Source organism: Zingiber officinale, chromosome 7B (genome assembly GCF_018446385.1).
Source record: "Zingiber officinale cultivar Zhangliang chromosome 7B, Zo_v1.1, whole genome shotgun sequence".
Taxonomy (NCBI): Eukaryota; Viridiplantae; Streptophyta; class Magnoliopsida; order Zingiberales; family Zingiberaceae; genus Zingiber; species Zingiber officinale.
The window spans coordinates 95,586,144-95,604,818 of NC_055999.1; the positions used below are offsets into that span (position 1 = coordinate 95,586,144).

The window sequence follows — 18,675 nt, forward strand, 5'->3', positions numbered from 1 at the left end:
GCGTCGATAAAAGCCGCAGGCGCACGATTCCTTCGGCATCTCTTCGCAGAGTCATCTCAGATCTCTCGCCAGCTTCTCCACAGCACTCACAAAGCTCAGATCGCCAGTTCTTGAAGGATCTTGGAAGGTTTCCAAGTCAAGAGGCGGATCAAAGTCAAGAAGAGAAGCTAGGGTTAGAGTTTGTACTCATTGTAAGCTTGTAAGCTTGTATTTCTTGTATCCTTTCCCTCTCTTCTTGTGTTGAGTCTTGTAGGGCTTCTCCGCCCTTGGTAGTTACCATAAATGAGAGTTTTACTTAGTGGAGGGTGTGTATGTTGGTGTGGATCATTGGATTAGTCACCTCTTGTGAGGTGGATACCAAGTAAACCAACCGTGTTAGCGTTGTGTGATTGTTTCTTTGTATTTCCGCTGCACATCTTTGAAGGAACAAGCAACGCCGACCACCGAGCGAACGCGACGAGCTATTCACCCCCCTCTAGCTACTTTTGGTCCTAACAAGTGGTATCAGAGCGAGGCCGCTCTTCACCGGAATCATCGCCGGAAGGGTCAAACATAACAAGAAAAGCTAGAGGGTGAAGAAGTTGGAGCAAATTCTTCAAGTTCAAGAATTTATCAAGCTCAACTTCAAAATGGAATTCCGAGATGGGCTCGGATTCGACACAAGGGTGGCTCCACCATACACTTCCACGAGCTTCGATTCTTGGAAATCAAGAATCAAAAATTTTCTTATGATGGAGATAGAGCAATGGTTTGCTCTTCTGGAAGACTTCAAGGCTCCAACAAACTCCAAGGGCAAACTTCTCAAGAAAAGCAAATGGAGCTCGGAGCAAGTTCAAAGGTGCGAGGCCAATGACAAAGTGACCAAGCTTTTGGTAAATTTATTGTCAAGCACCATCCTTTGCAAAATTGGAGAATTTGAAGATGCAAAGGATTTATGGAGCAAATTGGCCAAGCTTCATGAAGAGATCCCCTCCACTGTACAAGAGCAAGAAGTATCTAGAGAGGGTGACTCTTTGGAGCAAGACCAAGAGGAGGACTCCAAGGTTGAGAGATGCTCAACCTCCGAAGAAGAAGTCCAAGAAGAAGCTTCATCCTCAAGGGAATGCATCGAAGGGAACAAGGAGGGAGCATACTCCTTGTTTCATATTCAAGATGATGAAGCCTCCACCTCTAGGATTGAGGGGGAGAGATCCTTGGTGACGCCGGATCAAGAAGAAGGAGAAGCCTCTACATCCGGGTCAAGAGACGAAGAGGAGGAAGAAGATTCTACCTCCACAAGTCAAGAAAAATCAAATGGAGGGGAATCAAGGTCCGATCAAGAGGAAGATTCCACCTCCGGATCCAAAGGAAAAGATGCCACCACTACAAGCAAAGATATAAATATTTCAATTAATAATAAAAACCATATTATATGCTTTGAATGTAGGGAACATGAGCACTACAAAAGCAAGTGCCCTAAATTGGCCAAGAAGAAGGGTCAAGTGACACCAAAGGGCAAGGAGAAGCCAAAGGAGACCATTCCCGGAACAAAGAAGAGCAAGGAGCACATTGTGTGCTTCTTGTGCAACCAAAAGGGGCATTACCGAAGTCAATGCCCCAAGGGGAAGAAGATGGTCAAGGCTCAAGGAGGCATTAGTCAAGGGGGAGCCTCTAAGGTAAAGAAGAAGGTAACATTTATTGAGCCTACCCCTTTACACTATGGTAAAAAGCATGATAGTTCAAATTTTTATCATTTTAATGCAATTTACCATAAGAATAGAAAGCATGAGGGCTTTAAGGAAAAGCATGTGGCCCTACATGCCAAGACTACACCTAAGGTTAGGAATGTAGGTAAAAATCTAGGCAATAACTCTAAGGATTTTAGATACAAGCCTAGAAACAAAAATGCTCATGGACCAAACACTAAGAATTTAATGATAGAAAATCAAGTCTTGAGATCAAGACTTGATAAGATGGAAAAGACCCTAAAAAGGATGGAAAATATCCTAAAAGGGCAAAATGAGCAATACCTAGGGCTAGGAAAATCAAAGCCATCAAATGGCCATAGAGGTTTGGGATACAAACCAAAGGCTAAGAAGGATGTGCCCTCTTACCATAGAGTTTCATATAGTTATGGAACAAACCCTAGGTCTAGTGGTCAAGCCAAGAATACTAGGGAAGTCATCCCTAAGAGAATTTTTGCAATAAATGTGACTAAGACTTTTAAGAAGTCTAAGAAAGTCACTAACAAGGTCACAAGGGAGGCTATCCCTAGAGTTGACCTAGAAAATGTGACCAAGGCTTCTAAGAAGCCTAACAAGGTCACTAGGAAGGTATCTAGGGAAGTTATCCCTAGTGAGTACCTAGAGCATCCAAGGAGCACCAATAGGTGTTGGGTTCCTAGGAGCATCTTCTCTATCCCATAGATGAGTTAGAGAGTGTCAACTCCGATTAGAAGGGTAGTTAACCCAACTTTGAGGAAATTGACACTCAAGGAGCATTTTCAAGGTTTGTGTTAACCTTTGAAAATGGAATGGAACTAATGTTTACTCCTTGAAAGAGTAAAAGTGCCCAATGGTGGAAAAATTGATTTAATCTTAAATGACACATATTGGGAAATTCATAAGAACTACCAAGTTGGGATTTTGGTATGTTCTTAGGAAATTTAAGGCGATCCGGGCCTTAATTTAAAGGTGCTCCTCTTGTGGAAAAATGAAATATGCCAACATTTGAGGATATGCTTATTTTCAATTGACATACATTAATCAAGGGAATTAGAAATGCCAATTTAGGCTTTGGCATTTTCTTGAAGCACTTTAGGGCAATCTAGGTTTAAGTTGTAAGTTTAGCTAAGATTTTAAGGATACTTAGATAGTTAATCTAGGTATATTTTATTTATGCTAAATCTTGCCATGATTGTTTGTCCATCATATGCCATGACATCATGTCTATTTTTGCATTCATGTTTTATTATGAAAAATCCAAAAATACCATGTCATGACATTCATACATCATGTAGTTATAGGAATCTTTCTTTTGAAAATTATTTTATTTTGATGTATGCCATAACATTATCATGCACTAGTTTAATTCCATGTAATTAAGGACAAATGACATTTAACAACACTTATTAACAAGTGACATCCTAGGTGGATGTCTAGTATCTCTAAAATGCCTAGATAGATATGCATGATCCCTAGATTAGGGCAAAACCAAATCTACATCTCACAAAGACTATAAGGTGACTTGTATGTGTTTTAGTGCACATTAGATACAAGTGAGATGTTAGGATGATGAACAAAGCTCAAGATGTTGATTTAGTGCATTCTTTTGAGTTTTTAGGTTCATCAAAACACATAGTTATGTGTTTTCCCATCATTGGGAAAGCTAATGTACAAGTCATGTGCATTATGCCCAAGGAACATGATGGGATATTAGTTTTGAAAATGTTTTTTAAAAATGCTTTTGGAAAACCATGGTGAAGGCTATCTTTTGATAGTAATCACCATTGAATAGTTAGACACAAACTTGAAGAAAACGCTAAAGTTTTAGCAAGTTTTCAAGCTTATGTCAATCTTTGAAAATATGATGTATTTTCATAGAAAACTATTTTTCCATGATTAAGTATGCCCTAAATAATGTCTACACGAAATTTCATGTTTTTGGATTTTTGTGGAATTTTCTAGGGGTTTCTAAAGTTGACTGAAATAGAATTTCAGCAACTATCAGAGCTCCGATCGATCCATGGATCGATTGGAGTGCCTGAATCGATCCGTGGATCGATTCAGAAGACAAGTCTCCCGCGAGCAGAAGCTCGCTGGATCGATCAGCCGATCGATCTAGGTAGTCTAAATCGATCAGTGGATCGATTCAGAAAGGTTTAATCGATTGGAACCCAACTCCAATCGATCCAAGTTGCTGACTTTGGCTGGGAAGGTCTGATTTCAGCATCTTTGAACCTCTTTGAGTCTAGGTAACCATTCCAAACTCCTAAAATACATTTATATACATACAAAGGGTGTTTTCATGTGAAAACTAGGATGGATTGGTTAAGGAAGGCTTCATTGAAGTTTAGGTTGAGGTTTGTTTCAAATTTTGAGTATTTGAACCTCAAAACTTCTAAATTTGGGTTTCCTAAAGGTTTAGGGATTTTAAGTCATTGTTGGTGCAATGACAGAAGTTACCACCATGTCTTTACGGGGAGGGACTCTTTAAAGACATGAAAAATTATTTTTCATGAACCTTGGAAGGTGGTTAACCTTCTTTAAAGAAAATGCTCATGTATGAGCTTTTGAACTTGAAATGGGGAGTGGATATCCTCATTATTTCAAGTGGGAACTCAAGTGGTTAGAAAATGCTCAAGGTTGGGTATTTGTCTACATTGAGAGAGAAGTTAAGGAAAAATGAAGGGTATGGGACCTTCATTATCGTGTTGATCACAATGAGTGATGTTGTGAACAACGATGAGCAACTCTTCAGGGGAGAGTCGTCAACAAATGGATTTGTTGATGTGTACCCAAAATTGGGGCATGGGTTGATGTGTGACCAAAGATGGGTTGATGTGTGTCAATAGGGGGAGAATGAAAGGACCTGTGAATGGGTGTAAGTTAGGCTTTCATTACCTAGAGGGAGTGTGCCCTCTTAGGGGGAGAATGAAGAGCTTAATTTATGTGTTCATTACCTAGTGGCATGAAGATTGAGGCTATAGGATTAGCCTAACTTACATGTGGTATTGTAAGTGTTATTGTGGTATTGTCAAACATCAAAAAGGGGGAGATTGTTGGTGCAACATCCCTCAGGTCAAGGTTGACCTGGTTGACCAAGCTGAGTCTTGGTTTGAGTTTAAATGTTTGACAATAAGAAATTGATTGAAGAAGAGTCAAGTAGGTCTAGGTTGACCGGATACTTGACTGGGAAGTCTTAACTGGGATGTTAGGTAGAATGGAAGTCCTGGTGAGTGAAGCCAGGCAGAAGGAAAGTCCTAGTGAGTGAAGCTAGGCAGATTGAAAAACCCTAGTGAGTGAAGCTAGGTGAAAGTCCTGGTGAGTGAAGCCAGGCAAGGGAAAATCCAGATGGATCAAGGATGATCGGACATCTGGCGTTGGGAAGTCCAAGTAGGTTAAAGGATTGACTGGATACTTGGCACGAGGAAATACAGATAGGTCAAAGGGATTGACCAGACATCTGGTGGAAGTCCAAGTAGGTCAAGGGAGTGACCAGATACTTGGCATGAATAGAAAAGTCCAAGTGGGTCAAAGGGATTGACCAGACACTTGGTGGGAAGTCCTAGCAGGTCAAAGGAGTGACCGGATGCTAGGCATGATGTACCAACAGGTCAAGGTTGACCGGATGTTGGTTTGAGAGGCTTGGGACTTGGTTTTGGGCAAAAACCAAGTGCTGGATCGATCAGTGGATCGATCCAGGATCTGGATCGATCAGTGGGTCGATCCAGACCTTTCCCAGCGAACAGAAAGCCTCTGGATCGATCAGTGGATCGATCAAGATGTCCCAATCGATCAGTGAATCGATTGGGACGCTGCTGCTTCGCGCGATAAGCACTGGATCGATCCGTGGATCGATCCAGGCATTTTTCCAGAGCATAGAGGCGCTCTGGATCGATCCATGGATCGATCCAAGGCCTCCCCGATCGATTGGGAATAATCGAATCGATCGGGATCCGACCGTTGGCGTCGATAAAAGCCGCAGGCGCACGATTCCTTCGACATCTCTTCGCAGATTCATCTCAGATCTCTCGCCAGCTTCTCCACAGCACTCACAAAGCTCAGATCGCCAGTTCTTGAAGGATCTTGGAAGGTTTCCAAGTCAAGAGGCGGATCAAAGTCAAGAAGAGAAGCTAGGGTTAGGGTTTGTACTCATTGTAAGCTTGTATTTCTTGTATCCTTTCCCTCTCTTCTTGTGTTGAGTCTTGTAGGGCTTCTCCGCCCTTGGTAGTTACCATAAAGGAGAGTTTTACTTAGTGGAGGGTGTGTGTGTTGGTGTGGATCCTTGGATTAGTCACCTTTTGTGAGGTGGATACCAAGTAAACCAACCGTGTTAGCGTTGTGTGATTGTTTCTTTGTATTTCCGCTGCACATCTTTGAAGGAACAAGCAACGCCGACCACCGAGAGAACGCGACGAGCTATTCACCCCCCTCTAGATACTTTTGGTCCTAACACTATTTTCAAAATTTGAACTTCATGAACAAACTAATGCACTACTGATTGAGAAAGGTATTACTTTGGTTGTAGGTACAAGCAGAACGCGGGAACCAAAAATCAAGCATCAAATCTGTTGGATCGATACACCATGAGAGGGGGAGGGGGTGAATCATGTGGTTTTCAAATCTTTATCTTTTCGTTGTTTTAAAATCAGAGTGCGAACGTAGCAAAAAAAAAAAATACAAAAGAAGGCACGAGAGGAATATAAGCAGTTTACTTGGTTCGAAGCCTTCAGTGACTCCTACTCCAAGACCCAGGTCCCGCGGAGCTATCAATGGGTAATTCACTATAAACCTCTATCGGTACCTCTAGAAGAGGGAATCAAAGTACAAGGAAAGCCAGAACAAGTGCAACACCCTACACTTGTCCTTTTGTAGCATTTAATTATATTAAAACAATTTACCGACACTTTGAAGTTCGAAGTGGGAGCATTCATATCGATGTCGGTCTGCCGGCCACGATCGGAAGTCCTTGATGTTGGGGTTGTAAGGTTACAAACATAGTCCCACATTAAAAACACATGGGAAAGATCATGAGTTTATAAGAGAAAAGATATTTCCATTGACATGAGGCCTTTTGGGGAGAGCCCAAGAGGAAAACCATGAGGGCTTAGGCCCAAAGTGGACAATATCATACCATTGTAGAGATATCTAAATTCTTTTCGATCCAACAATTGATATCAGAGCTTGGACTATCAGAAGGTTTAACCACCGACTGTGCACAAGAGCTATGATCTGATTGAGCCATGTGGGTACAATATTGACCTCGAATAAAGAAAGTGGAGACTCTTATGTTCAGATCAAGAGAACCAGACACCAGGCAGGAAGTCCTAGTTGTGGCTAAGCAAGGAAGTCCTAGTAGGTCGGGTGGACTGAGGGGCAGGAAGACCTGATGGGTCGAGGATTGGATGTGGGAAGCTTGCGGTCCTTTGTCTGAGGGGGGGATTGTTAGGGTTGCAAGATTGCAAACATAGTCCCACATTAAAAACACATGAGAAAGATCATGAGTTTATAAGAGAAAATATATCTCCATTGGCATGAGGCCTTTTGGGGAGAGTCCAAAAGCAAAACCATGAGGACTTAGGCCCAAAATGGACAATGTCATACCATTGTGGAGGTATCTAAATTCTTTTCGATCTAACACTCAGAGCAGTTGTCAGGCACAGCAGTTTTGTAGCTGAGTCATAGCAGAAGCCTGGAGCAGTCCGAAGTTCCATCAGATGCACGGTATCTCATATAGGTGTTGTTAAAGAAGCTTTGGGCGAGCAACCTTAAATAGAGAATCGAAGGCACCTCCAATGAGGCAAATTTAATCCCGAATAGTCTAGGACTTATCTGATGCGACGCCAAAATTTTATCCTATGAAAGGCACTTTTTATGAACAATACGAAGGTGCCCTCAGGCACTGTTCATCCGAAGGTAATTTTCTTATTTTTCCTTGCAAGATAATGTTAGTCCAAAAATACCCTACAAAATAAGTATTAGGGCAATTTAATAATAATGTAGAGTAGTAATTAGTTATTGTCCTCCCAGGACTAGGAACTTGTCAATATTTCAGCTTAGGTATCCCAAATGGATCTAAACTGGACTGACCCCTACTGCCCCTTCAAGCGGGACGCGTCATCACTTGGTCACTCTCCTCTAGTGACTTACCTTAACTTACCAGTTTGCCAGATATCCGGTCAGCCCGTCGACCTGTCTGGACTTCGTGCCAGCTATATGGTCGACCCATTGACCTAGCTGGTCTTCATGCCAGCTATCCGGTCGACCCGTCGACCTACCTGGACTTCGTACTAGCTATCCGATATGCCCATCGACCTAGCTGGATTTTGAACCAGCTATCCGATCGGCTCGTCAACCTAGTTGGATTTCGTACTAGCTATCCGGTCGATCCCTTGACCTAGTTGGATTTCATACCAGATATTCGGTCGGTCCGTCGACCTAGCTGGATTTCTTGCACACTTAATCAAGTGGTTAGATTACAACAGAATCTAACTTAACTTGTTTGTCATTCATTAAAACCCGGGTTAGACCGTTAGTGCAAAACCACACTAACATAATCGAACCTGAGTCTTAAGACAAATTAGACTCAGAAGACGACGACGAGATCATTGCCGAGCTCGTTAACCTTGAATGAAAATTGTACAAGAAAAAGAAGAGCTTCACAAAATGCGAGATCAAGAAGGTGACCTAATCAAAGACGGTGCAACCAAGCCACAACTCAAAATGAAGTTTGAAGTCACCTGCTATGGCTACAACAAGAAGAGACATATAAAGGAAAACTGTCTAAACTAGAAGGAAACGAAGAAACAATGAAAGAAGAAGGTGCTACAAACAACGTGGGATGAATCGTCATTAGAAGACTCCGATGAAGATCTCGAACAGACAAGCTTCCTCGCATTTCCGGCCCGAGAGCAAGTCGTCAAATTTGAGTCCAAGACAGAATCAGAAGCTGAGTCCGAGAGAAGCCACAGATATGTATCCAGTTTAGAAGGTTCCTAATCCTCGGTAAGATTTCCTTAATTAGATCTTATAACCTGATCTCATACTTGTCTAGAAAACTGGCTAAATCCAACCTCCGAGTCAAGTCACTCCAAGAGGAGGTCAAAGCACTCTTTGATCGACTCAGTTCAAGTTGGAACTTCAACTCAAGTCCAACAACTTGAGAAAGAAAATTCTAACTTGAAAAGTCAAGTCAAGGAACTTAAAGACTCATTGGAACGGTTCACTTTGTGTTTCAAGAACCTTGACATAATTCTTGGGAAACAAAGGGCTATATACAACCGATCCAAACTTGGGTATAAGGCCAAATATAAATTTAAATCCTACATGTCTCTTATTAATCTAACAAATAGAAAGGTAGTCTAAGCATGGGTCGCCAAGTCCAACTTAATTAATCAAGTTGGACTTGATTAATATTGGATCCCTATGGATCAAATTCATTACCTTGATAGATCTTATCGAGGTTACAATCCATGGGAAGCCAATGAAAAAACCATCTTTATTATTAAATAAATTTATTTAATGTTTGATTTACTGCTTTCCTTATACTTGCCTAGATTATAATGGATAAGGACTTAGGCATGATCAACATTTGTTTAGTTAGATCAAGGATTCTCAGAAAGAAAATTAAATATTTAATTTCTTTAAAAGGCTTTGTCTAGGAGTGGTTGTTGTTTCAGTATCCAAGAAGATCTAGTGCCTCGCCATAGCCTGTAAGCCAATTATTGAAATAAATGTTTAATTGACTAACTGTTAAACTTTAAGCTAACTCAAATGTAAATCAATCCTTAGATTTTAATCTAAATTGAAGATTAAATAATCATCTCACAAAACCCATAAGGTTTCCTGATTGATAATCTAGAAGAGGGTGAGATGAATTTAGGTTAAAATAGTAAAATTAAAATTAAATCTAAATTAAATTAAACTAAACTTAAAATTAAACTCAAACTTAAATTAAAATTAAACCTAACTTAAAATTAAAATTAACCTTAAATTAACCTAAATTAAAATTAAATCTAAATCAAATTAAAATTAGCCCTAGACCTAAACCAAATTAAACTTAAACTAAATTAAACCAAATTTAAAGTAAACCAAACCTAAATTAAATTTAACCAAACTTAAAATTAAAATTAAACTAAAATTAAACCTAACTTAAATTAAAATTAAACCTAAATAAAATTAAATCAAACTTAAATAAAATCAATATAAATTTAAATCTAACTTAAATTAAAATTAAATTAAATTAAATTAAATCAAAATAAACTTAAGTTAAACTCAATAAAATATCCTACAATCACCCATAAGTGTAACATACTTGATAACCTAAACCGAGTGAGATGGAAAATAAGGAATTGAATTCAATCTATCTTATAATCCATTTTTATTAGATCCAAATCAAATACTTTATATGTAGGAACATAATGATTTAGACCAATGGATGTTGGATAGTGGATGCTCCAGGCATATGACTAGAGACCGATTGAAGTTCACCAAGTTAAAGCTCAAGAACCTAGGGTCGGTTGCGTTTGACAATGATAGAAAACATAAGGTTATCGGAACAAGTAATATTGAATTAAGTTCCGATTTCATTATTAGAAAGGTCTTATCAATTGAGAAATTTAAGTTTAACTTAGTATAAGTTAACTGTGTGACTCTGGCTACTTAATAACATTTTCTGACTCTAAATGTATAATTAAAAATATCAAAAATCTTGAAATTATATTTAAAGGAATTAGGAAAAATAATAATTACACAATTGACCTACTAACTTCCTCACTCAAGTATCTCTAGACACAACAAGAGGAAACCAAATTGTGGCATAGAAGACTGAGTTACTCTCGCATTGGACTCATTTCAAAAATGAGTCAAAATGACTTAGTTAGAGGTCTACCTAAATTAAAAAATTTAGAAAATATAATTTGTAATACTTATTAACAAGGTAAACAAGCTAAGTCAACCCATAAACTAACAAACCTAAATTGAACCAATTCAATACTTGAGCTCCCACACTTAGACCTATTTAATTCACATAGAAGTTATGTTTTTCTTAATTAAGTTTTTATAAAAATCTTTTTAAAGTTGATTTATAAATCTTTATAAAGATAAGTACTTAAACTAAGTTTTTACAAGACATCCACGAAGAAGAATTCACGAAAAACAATGACTGAATCAATTGACCAATCAATTCAGCCACTACTATTTGATTGGTCAATTGATTAGGCAGTGCTTTATCGTAAGAAGAGGGAATCAATTGAAGCAATCAATTAAGAAGGCTTAATAGATTGGGCTAATCGATTAAGGCTTTTTTGCGAGCGAACAAAGAGTTGCAAAATCGATTAAGGCTCTCTGAATCGATTGGGATGACTCACCAATCGATTAGGGTTCGAAAAAAGAGTCGTTCTATAGGTGTTGGACGATCGGATGATGTGACAATCGATTAGGGAAAAGCTGAATATGTTGGGACGAGTTGAGTGAATCCTAGAAAAGTGTTTTCGTGGACATTTTGAAGATAACTATCGCTCACAACTTCTCAACGACACACGACAAATTCTTGGAGACTTAGAGTAAAGTGCTAGTGCATTTCCAAGTTGATCAAGAAGTGGTTTCAAACAAGAAGAAAGCAAGCTAGGGTTTATTGTTGCAATCTTGTAAGATTTCAATTGTATTAGCTTCTCATTTCTTCTTCTTGTATTTCTTTGTGTGTAAGCTTGTACGAGGCTTCTCCGCCTCTAGTATATTTTCAAGAAAAAACTCTTTCATAGTGTATGTATGAGAGATAGCCAGATCCTTAGATTAGTCACCTCAAGGAGGTGGATACTAAGTAAATCTTTGTGTTAGCATTGAAAGCTTTTCGCTTCAAATATTCCGTTGTAACTCATCTTCATCGAAATGAGAAAAGCTATTCACCCCCTCCCCCCTAGCTCAATCGGTCCTAACATCTAGGTCCATAGTGAGTTTCGTTTGAAACTGACTGATGAATCTATTCAAAAATTTAATATTTTTTGAATCAAGAGAGTTCTATGAACCATTAGTGGTCTTGGTTGGTGAGCATTATTATTTTAGACCTTATAATGAGTTTGTGATAAATTTTATCAAACGTTTGAAAATGTACTCATCTCAATCTATGCTATCGAATTTAAATTTGATGGTATAAATATATAAGGGAAGTTTTCAAGAATATATTGATTTTAATGTGAAGTGATTCGGAGTAAGTTAGAGACCTTATAATGAACTTGAGAGAAATAGAGGTATTTCCGATTGTTCATCATGAACGCTTTCTGATTTATTCCGATAGTTCATTAAAATATTCATAGAGTCAGACTAATCGTCCCAAGTTCAATGTTACGTACTTAACAACATTTAAATCTTACGGTCTGTTTACTAAAGATATGTTCTAACAAACTGTGTGCATAGTTACATATTCTCTACTTTGGGAAGTTTGAAAAAGATGAACATTTCTACCTGGAGACTGGTGCTGAAGTGTCTTCAAATCAATCATAACAGTCCTTATTTTGTTAGATTCGAAATGTTTTGGCTCTTTGCTTTATAATTCTAATGCAGTGCTGAGTACATTGTAGTTTGTGTTCTGTCTTAGTTGTCATCCACTTTGTAATTATACTTAGGTCGCCATCTCTTCTTTTTCTCCTTATAATTTTAATATCTTAAATTGAAAAGTTTTTCATTTTCCCCTCTTAATTAATTTCTTTCATCTTTTACATTTTTCAACATCAACCAAAAGACAATTGAAGAAGCAAGATATTAATGAATGATCAATATGTGCATGATTGTTCCACCTCTCATGAGTGACAGGATGAAGATAATATATAAAAAACAATGGAAGATGGACAATTAATGAATCATCACCATTAACAAAGGCATCGGAGCAAACAAACAAAGCCGCTTGGAAATAGAAAACTGATTTCAGATCTCCATTTTGGATAAAACCCTTGTGTTTCCCTTCTTGACTCATCCTGAAATAATTGGGGAAGGAAGAAGAATGATCAGCATGGCTGTTGCCTTCTCTCACTCCAATATCATCATTCCCAGAAGCCAAACTGAGAAGATCAGGAGAAGATCTTGCTTGTGCCGCCACCACCACCACCACCACCACCACAACAACAACACGTCTGAAGCATCGGTTTCAGTCAATAAATTTAGCAGCAGAGGTGCCAAGGTACATACATACATGTAAATGACTTTCTTTTCTCTGTGAATTCTTGGATTTTAGAGAAATGTCAGAGATGTTTCTTGTTGATCTTCTGATCAGGTTTATGAGGATCAAGAAACGGGTGTCATATGCTTCAGAGATGATAAGGGAGAAATAGTCTGTGAAGGATTCGACGAAGGACCGCGGTTCGATCAACCCATTTTGAAGCGAAGCAGGAGGTGCAGTTGACTTGAACAAAACTGATTACCATGGTTTAGTACTTTAAGTGAGTTTTTTTCCCCTTCTTCTCAGGAATAGGGAGCTTCAGAGCATTCCAAGCTTCCTTCAAATATTGATGGCTGAAGGTGATGAGTTTTATAGGTTTACTTGCAATTGAGGATATCTGAACATGTGTATTGTGATTAATAGAATCAGAAGGGAGTTTTAGTTTGTGAATGATTAATAAAACAACAGCTTTGGATTGTGGAGGAGATAATTAAGTCAATGATCTGAATATATTCAGCTTAGTTTTATCTTATCTGGTTCTTCTAAAATGATTCTTTGATTCCTATGTTTTTTTTTTTGTTGCAAAGAAAAGTATCAATAGAATGAATGGTAGAGATTCTGAAGAACCATTGAATGATGGAAAGACCTTCTGATTTGGTGAGCAACATAAAATTCTCCCTCGTTTGGTTAAATAGAAAATTCATTGTTTTAGTCAATAATTAAGAAAATTCAAGTTGAAGCCTAACCTTGTTTTGTAAAGTTTGACAGAGAACAATTCTTCAACCTTTAAGACCAACTTTTCCTGGTCTTCAAAGTCAAACTTTGATCCTTCAAGAAGTTGCTGATTTGAGACGGAATCGATTGTTCTAACTTTTTATTTAATATATTCGAAATCATCAATGTTTATTTAATATATTTCTTTCATTTTGCAAAATATTTCTGCATAGGCTCCTCTTCAGGCATAAACCTTTCTTACAAGACAGAACAATGAATGGCGATTGATACATTGGAAGTAACATTTGCTAATACTACAAACAGATTCACGAACCCAAAACGATATATTTTTTGGATCAATGAATCGAATTAAATAACTGAAAATTGATCAATTGAATGAAAGAGATGAGAAGAATTCTTCTCCATCTCAATCGAATTACAGGGGCAGAGTATCGTAATTGTTACAAGTATGTTTACTTTTTGCTTTGTATACAGCAAAGAATCAAAATTTTATAACGAGTTCCGGTGACCGGCGAGCGGCCGGTGCAACTCGGAGCCCGATCTAACATTCGATTTCCGGCAGAGTCACGGCTTCGCTGTCGGAGTCTTGGGCGGAGGAGCTCTTCCCTCGGCCACTCCCTGTTCGACGTCGACGACATCAGTCGTGGAGGGGCCGGCACCGGTCCTCCTCCCCAGGCTCCACAGTCTCCGCAGCGACCGGAACCTCGCCGAAACCGGCGACCTCAGCTCCTCCGAAGCGGACGTCGTCGGCGACGGGGAGACTTGTGGCCCGAATCCGTCGACTGCTCTCCTCGGGATCTCGATCGCCAGTGCCCCTTCCTGACCTTGGCCGCCCCAAAACAACACGTTCGTCGGGAACGCCGGCGGTTCACGGGGAGAAGCCTCCGGCAGCGGCAGTGGCGGAGGAAGAGGATTCTGCGGCTCTGTTATCGGGGAGGACGGTTCGCCGGCGACGGGGCGGCGGCAGAGCGGGCAGGTGGCGTGGGAGTGGAACCACATGTCGATGCACTCCAGGTGGAAACCGTGGCCGCAGGCGGGTAGTACCCGCGCCGTCTCGCCTTCGGAGAGCTCGGTAAGGCAGACCGCGCACTCGAGGCCGCCGGCCTCCTTGAAGTCGGCGGAGCGGTAGACAGTGGTGGGCAGGGCGGCGAGCGCGGCGGCGTCGAGGCCACGGCGGCCGACGTCAGTAGAGGCAGAGAAGACGAAGCGGACGCCGTTGGAGCGAAGGCGGTGGCGGGCGTAGAGGTAGAGGAAGAAGGCGAAGACGACGACCATGAAGAGGAAGGCGACGGCGGCCACCATGACCTCGGTGCTGATCCTTACGGCTTCGACGGATCCGTCGTCCGCGCCGTCCATCGCCGGTACAAACGATGACTTGCATAAAAATCCAATCGATGCTGTGAATCGATGGAATCCATGCTTAATAGAAGGCATCGGAACGTGGAATGGATCAAAGATTGAGACATGAGAGGCTGCGGTCAACGAAAGACGATTGACTTTTGAAGCTTCTTTTTAAACATACCCCCACAGTTTAAGAACTTCCTTTAAGATACATTTAAGCCATCAAATTCATATTTTAATTAAATTATATGATAATAAAAAATTCAACCTCAATAATTCTTTTTAATGGCTTCAAGACTTGAGAGACATTGGATAAATTTGAAGGTGGTGAAATAATTTTTTCTTTTTTCCTTTGGGTATTAATTCATCGAGGGAGTCTTTGACTTTGACTTCTTGTGGGTTTTTCAGTTGTGGAAAGATTGTTTGAGCAGAATCTAGAGTCTAGATTGGCTGAGGAATTTTCTAGGAAACGGAAACGAATTAGTGGATTAAGATCCATCGCAATGCCTCTTTGACACGGCACGATGCTATGTGGAAGTCAGATAAGTGTTCTAGATTGCTGAACTTCATCTCTCAGGACTCAGAATGTCCACATACTCATGGCAGTTCATCTAAGCTCCTGTTAAATCTTTTTTTAGAATGTAAATCTTATTAAATCTTTTGTTTAAATAATTCAAAGTACCAGATACTGTCCATCATCTCTTGACAGGTAAATATTTATGTCAGTGTACTTGATAAACATCCTGCAGTGTCTTTATGTATCCTATCAACAAGTCATAAAAGGTAAGATCAGACTATTATCTCACAGTTTCACTTCCTGAAATGGTTGTAATAGTGTCTACATTTTGATGCCCGATGAACAATTCCCTGATTTTAGCTGATACAAATTGCATATGCCTACTAATCAAGTAAAAGTTTGAAGTACCAGTTGCTAGGGCACACAATTGCCTACATGTTTGCTATTTTTCGCACAATTCTATCGAACTTTATGTTGCAGCTGGCAGCCCTTCTGAAACTACAACAAGCAGATGCTCCCTTTAGTACTACATTGAATCTATTCTGGCATTGCAAGAGAGTTGGCACATTGAGAAGGTTTTCATTATCAACATCAAAATTTGGCACAAAGTTTACAACAACTTGATGCATTGGATCTTTAGTTTGTTGAAGCACATTTGCACATCAAAGTTTGGCGCGCGCGCGCACACAAAAAAAACTGGCATCTTCAGTGGCCAGGAGGTGGAAGTGTGTCCACGTGTCACATCAGAAATGAAATATAGGGACTCAATCCATTACCTAGAAAATGCTTTGCCATCACTCTCTGTTCCTTATCTAAACTGTCAAATCATGTCCAAAATGCTGAACTGATGTGCTAACAGCACATCAAAGAATGCCTTTCAATCACCTTTCACAGTTTATCTTCTTGTCAGTCAACTTCAGTTGTTGAGGTAATTGTGCAATAAATTCTCTAATACTGAAAAAAATTTATCCAGTTTGAGTTCCTAAATTATAAAGATGTTGTCTTCAGCTATTCAAAAAATTACAATTTGTATCTTTGAACCTTTCCAATATCAAAGATGTTGTTTGAACTATAATTCCTAAGGAACTATAATCAATAATGATAAAGTTTATCCTTGAGAAGATAAGAGAGTATGACCATTCGATCTTCTCAAATAAGTTCATCAGCCATTTGCAGGTCAATCATCAGGCTATGCACCATAAGATTCTTGATATCTCCTGAAAGATTTCCATCATATCTAATCAAAATACTGTTTTATTTTCTGATGTGATGTGTCATGTCGGATTCAGTGGCAATGAGATAGTTAGATTTGATTAGCCACCAGCCACACATACAAATGCATATAATCCCCTCCTGTCCTTAATCAACGTGTCCAAAATAAATCTGCATCTTAATTATTGTTAGGCCCCTCAATCACAGATGACAATCATGATATCTTGGACGTATATCTGTGTGATTAATCTCGAGCCAATTCACTGTTCCACTGCCCTTGAATGAGTGAAGAAGGAGAAGCCACACCGGCTGCGATAGGATGCATTGGACGCAATTTGATGATACAATTCTGAAACAACTTGATCGATACTTATTATCGAGCTACAGCTCCAAGATGACACAATGTGGCCTAAATTTTTACGCGAGGGGACAAGAGTTGGCTAGTTTGCTATGATTCTATTCGCAAATATAATGCGTGATCAATATGATATGACAAAGTGTGACAAGTTGATTGGAAATGTTGAGGTGAGATGTGTTCCAACCATGCAAGAACACATACAATTGAGGTTGCTGTGATTGATGATCAAGGTATCGAAGTCACCTGCCACAAACTTAGATTGCAGACAAGCCCATGAAGGTTTAATTTCATGCATTGGAAAGGACATGAAATATTTTGTGTCCCCAAATTAAGTAAGGGGGGACAGAAATAATTTAAGGGATGAAATTTACAGATACCTAACTAATTATAGATATCTCTTTTCATGTGATCATATTTTGAGAGTTTCATGTTTAGGTTTAGGTTTACAAACATCTTATCAATTTCGTTTGACACACACAAATACACACTCATATACACTTACATATATCATATATACCCTTATTAGTTTGCATAAAATATACTCTCAAACAAAATTTTTTCTATTTGATTTTTTTTTTTTTTTTACTTCAATTTTGATGCACATTCCTATTTATTGGAAATATCTAACTTTAATTGCATCATAGCTGGAAGTGTTGATTTATGTTGGGTAGGTGGTGTGTCAATTTAATCGCAAGAGGAAGAAACCAGGATTAGCTAAATGCCAAAGGCAACCTGTTGATCAATTAATTCTTCAATTTTCCTTCCAAAATATGAGTTTTTTCCTCAGAAATTGCATAAGAAATGAGAGGTTAGGTTGAAAAGATAAAAACAAGTTTGAGGAAGAAATGAATAAACAAACTGATCGACATGGTAAATGTTCATATATTCCTTTTAAATGTATTGATTACTTTTTAATTATATCTATATATTATTTGAATGATGATTGTCATTATCAAGTTTGCTATGAGTTAAAAAAAATGAGGAACATAGACTGAACAGGACAAATTATCCTTGCAATGATCTATTGCTTTCTTCAATTGATGATCTTGTTGTCCAAAATTCTGCCATTAATTGGTCTATTATTGCAAAAGCAAAAGAAATGTTACAGAGTTTTCTCCATAAATTTATCTCGAATTTATCCGAATTAATGGCACTGCAACTGCCTTCATTCTATCATATTGGCAGTTGAATATATGAGAAAAGAGGCCATTGTTTCATTCAGGAAAAAGGGTTTACTTTAACTAAGTTGCAGATATTAAGCACAAGGAGCACAAATCATACCTTATCTCGGTCGATCTGTAAAAAAAGAGATAGAGAGATTGTTAACGTTAAATAAAATAAGTTATTTGGCTGTCTTTGTAGTAGCGCATGTTAGCAGCCAAGAATGCAATGGATCAGCTAGATTTTGCTGTTAAAGAAGAAAACCAAGCAGACATTTGGCAGTGCCGGATTTACTTGGACCTTTCTGCATCAACGACAACGAAGTCCTGAACCATAAAGAAAAAGATGGATCTCCATTAAACTAATGCTGTAAAACCTTGGAGCATTAGATATTGGCATGTGGTAGGACAGTGATGGCTATCTGCTTCTCCTCATGTTGATCTGCCCATTATTGCTCTTGTTCTTGTTCCTTTTTTTTTGTTTGTCTAATTTTCCCTTT

The 18,675-nt window shown here is 39.0% G+C and overlaps 2 protein-coding genes across 8 annotated transcripts; one reads left to right on the forward strand and one right to left on the reverse strand.

Moving 5' to 3' along the window:
* Positions 1–12,557: 12,557 nt before the first annotated feature.
* LOC122006381 lies at positions 12,558–14,287 on the forward strand. 7 transcript variants are annotated; one of them, XR_006118688.1, is made up of 5 exons: positions 12,558–12,873; positions 12,967–13,085; positions 13,159–13,211; positions 13,440–13,509; positions 14,150–14,287. XR_006118688.1 is itself a non-coding variant. In XM_042561864.1 (4 exons), exons 1-4 carry the CDS (start codon positions 12,697–12,699, stop codon positions 13,451–13,453), a joined length of 363 nt encoding a protein of 120 aa, XP_042417798.1. In that variant the 5' UTR covers positions 12,558–12,696; the 3' UTR covers positions 13,454–13,815. The 7 variants fall into 7 exon arrangements, 3 of the variants coding, with proteins under 3 accessions (XP_042417798.1, XP_042417799.1, XP_042417797.1); XR_006118690.1 differs by having other exon boundaries at positions 13,445–13,509; XR_006118687.1 differs by lacking the exon at positions 14,150–14,287 and adding an exon at positions 13,613–13,815.
* Positions 13,937–15,080, reverse strand: LOC122006380 (E3 ubiquitin-protein ligase EL5-like). The gene has a single exon (XM_042561862.1). The coding sequence runs from the start codon at positions 15,019–15,021 to the stop codon at positions 14,152–14,154; it is 870 nt and encodes a 289-aa protein (XP_042417796.1). The 5' UTR covers positions 15,022–15,080; the 3' UTR covers positions 13,937–14,151.
* Positions 15,081–18,675: the final 3,595 nt, after the last annotated feature.

What these genes read in the sequence shown, in the direction of transcription:
- LOC122006381 (XM_042561863.1), top strand. Translation starts at nt 12,697, where the DNA reads ATGATCAGCATGGCTGTTGCCTTCTCTCACTCCAATATCATCATTCCC. An exon ending in TTAGCAGCAGAGGTGCCAAG is followed by an intron (nt 12,874 to 12,966) that starts GTACATACATAC and finishes TCTTCTGATCAG; the next exon opens with GTTTATGAGGATCAAGAAAC. An exon ending in ATTTTGAAGCGAAGCAGGAG is followed by an intron (nt 13,086 to 13,158) that starts GTGCAGTTGACT and finishes CCTTCTTCTCAG; the next exon opens with GAATAGGGAGCTTCAGAGCA.
- LOC122006380 (XM_042561862.1), bottom strand. Translation starts at nt 15,021, where the DNA reads ATGCCTTCTATTAAGCATGGATTCCATCGATTCACAGCATCGATTGGA.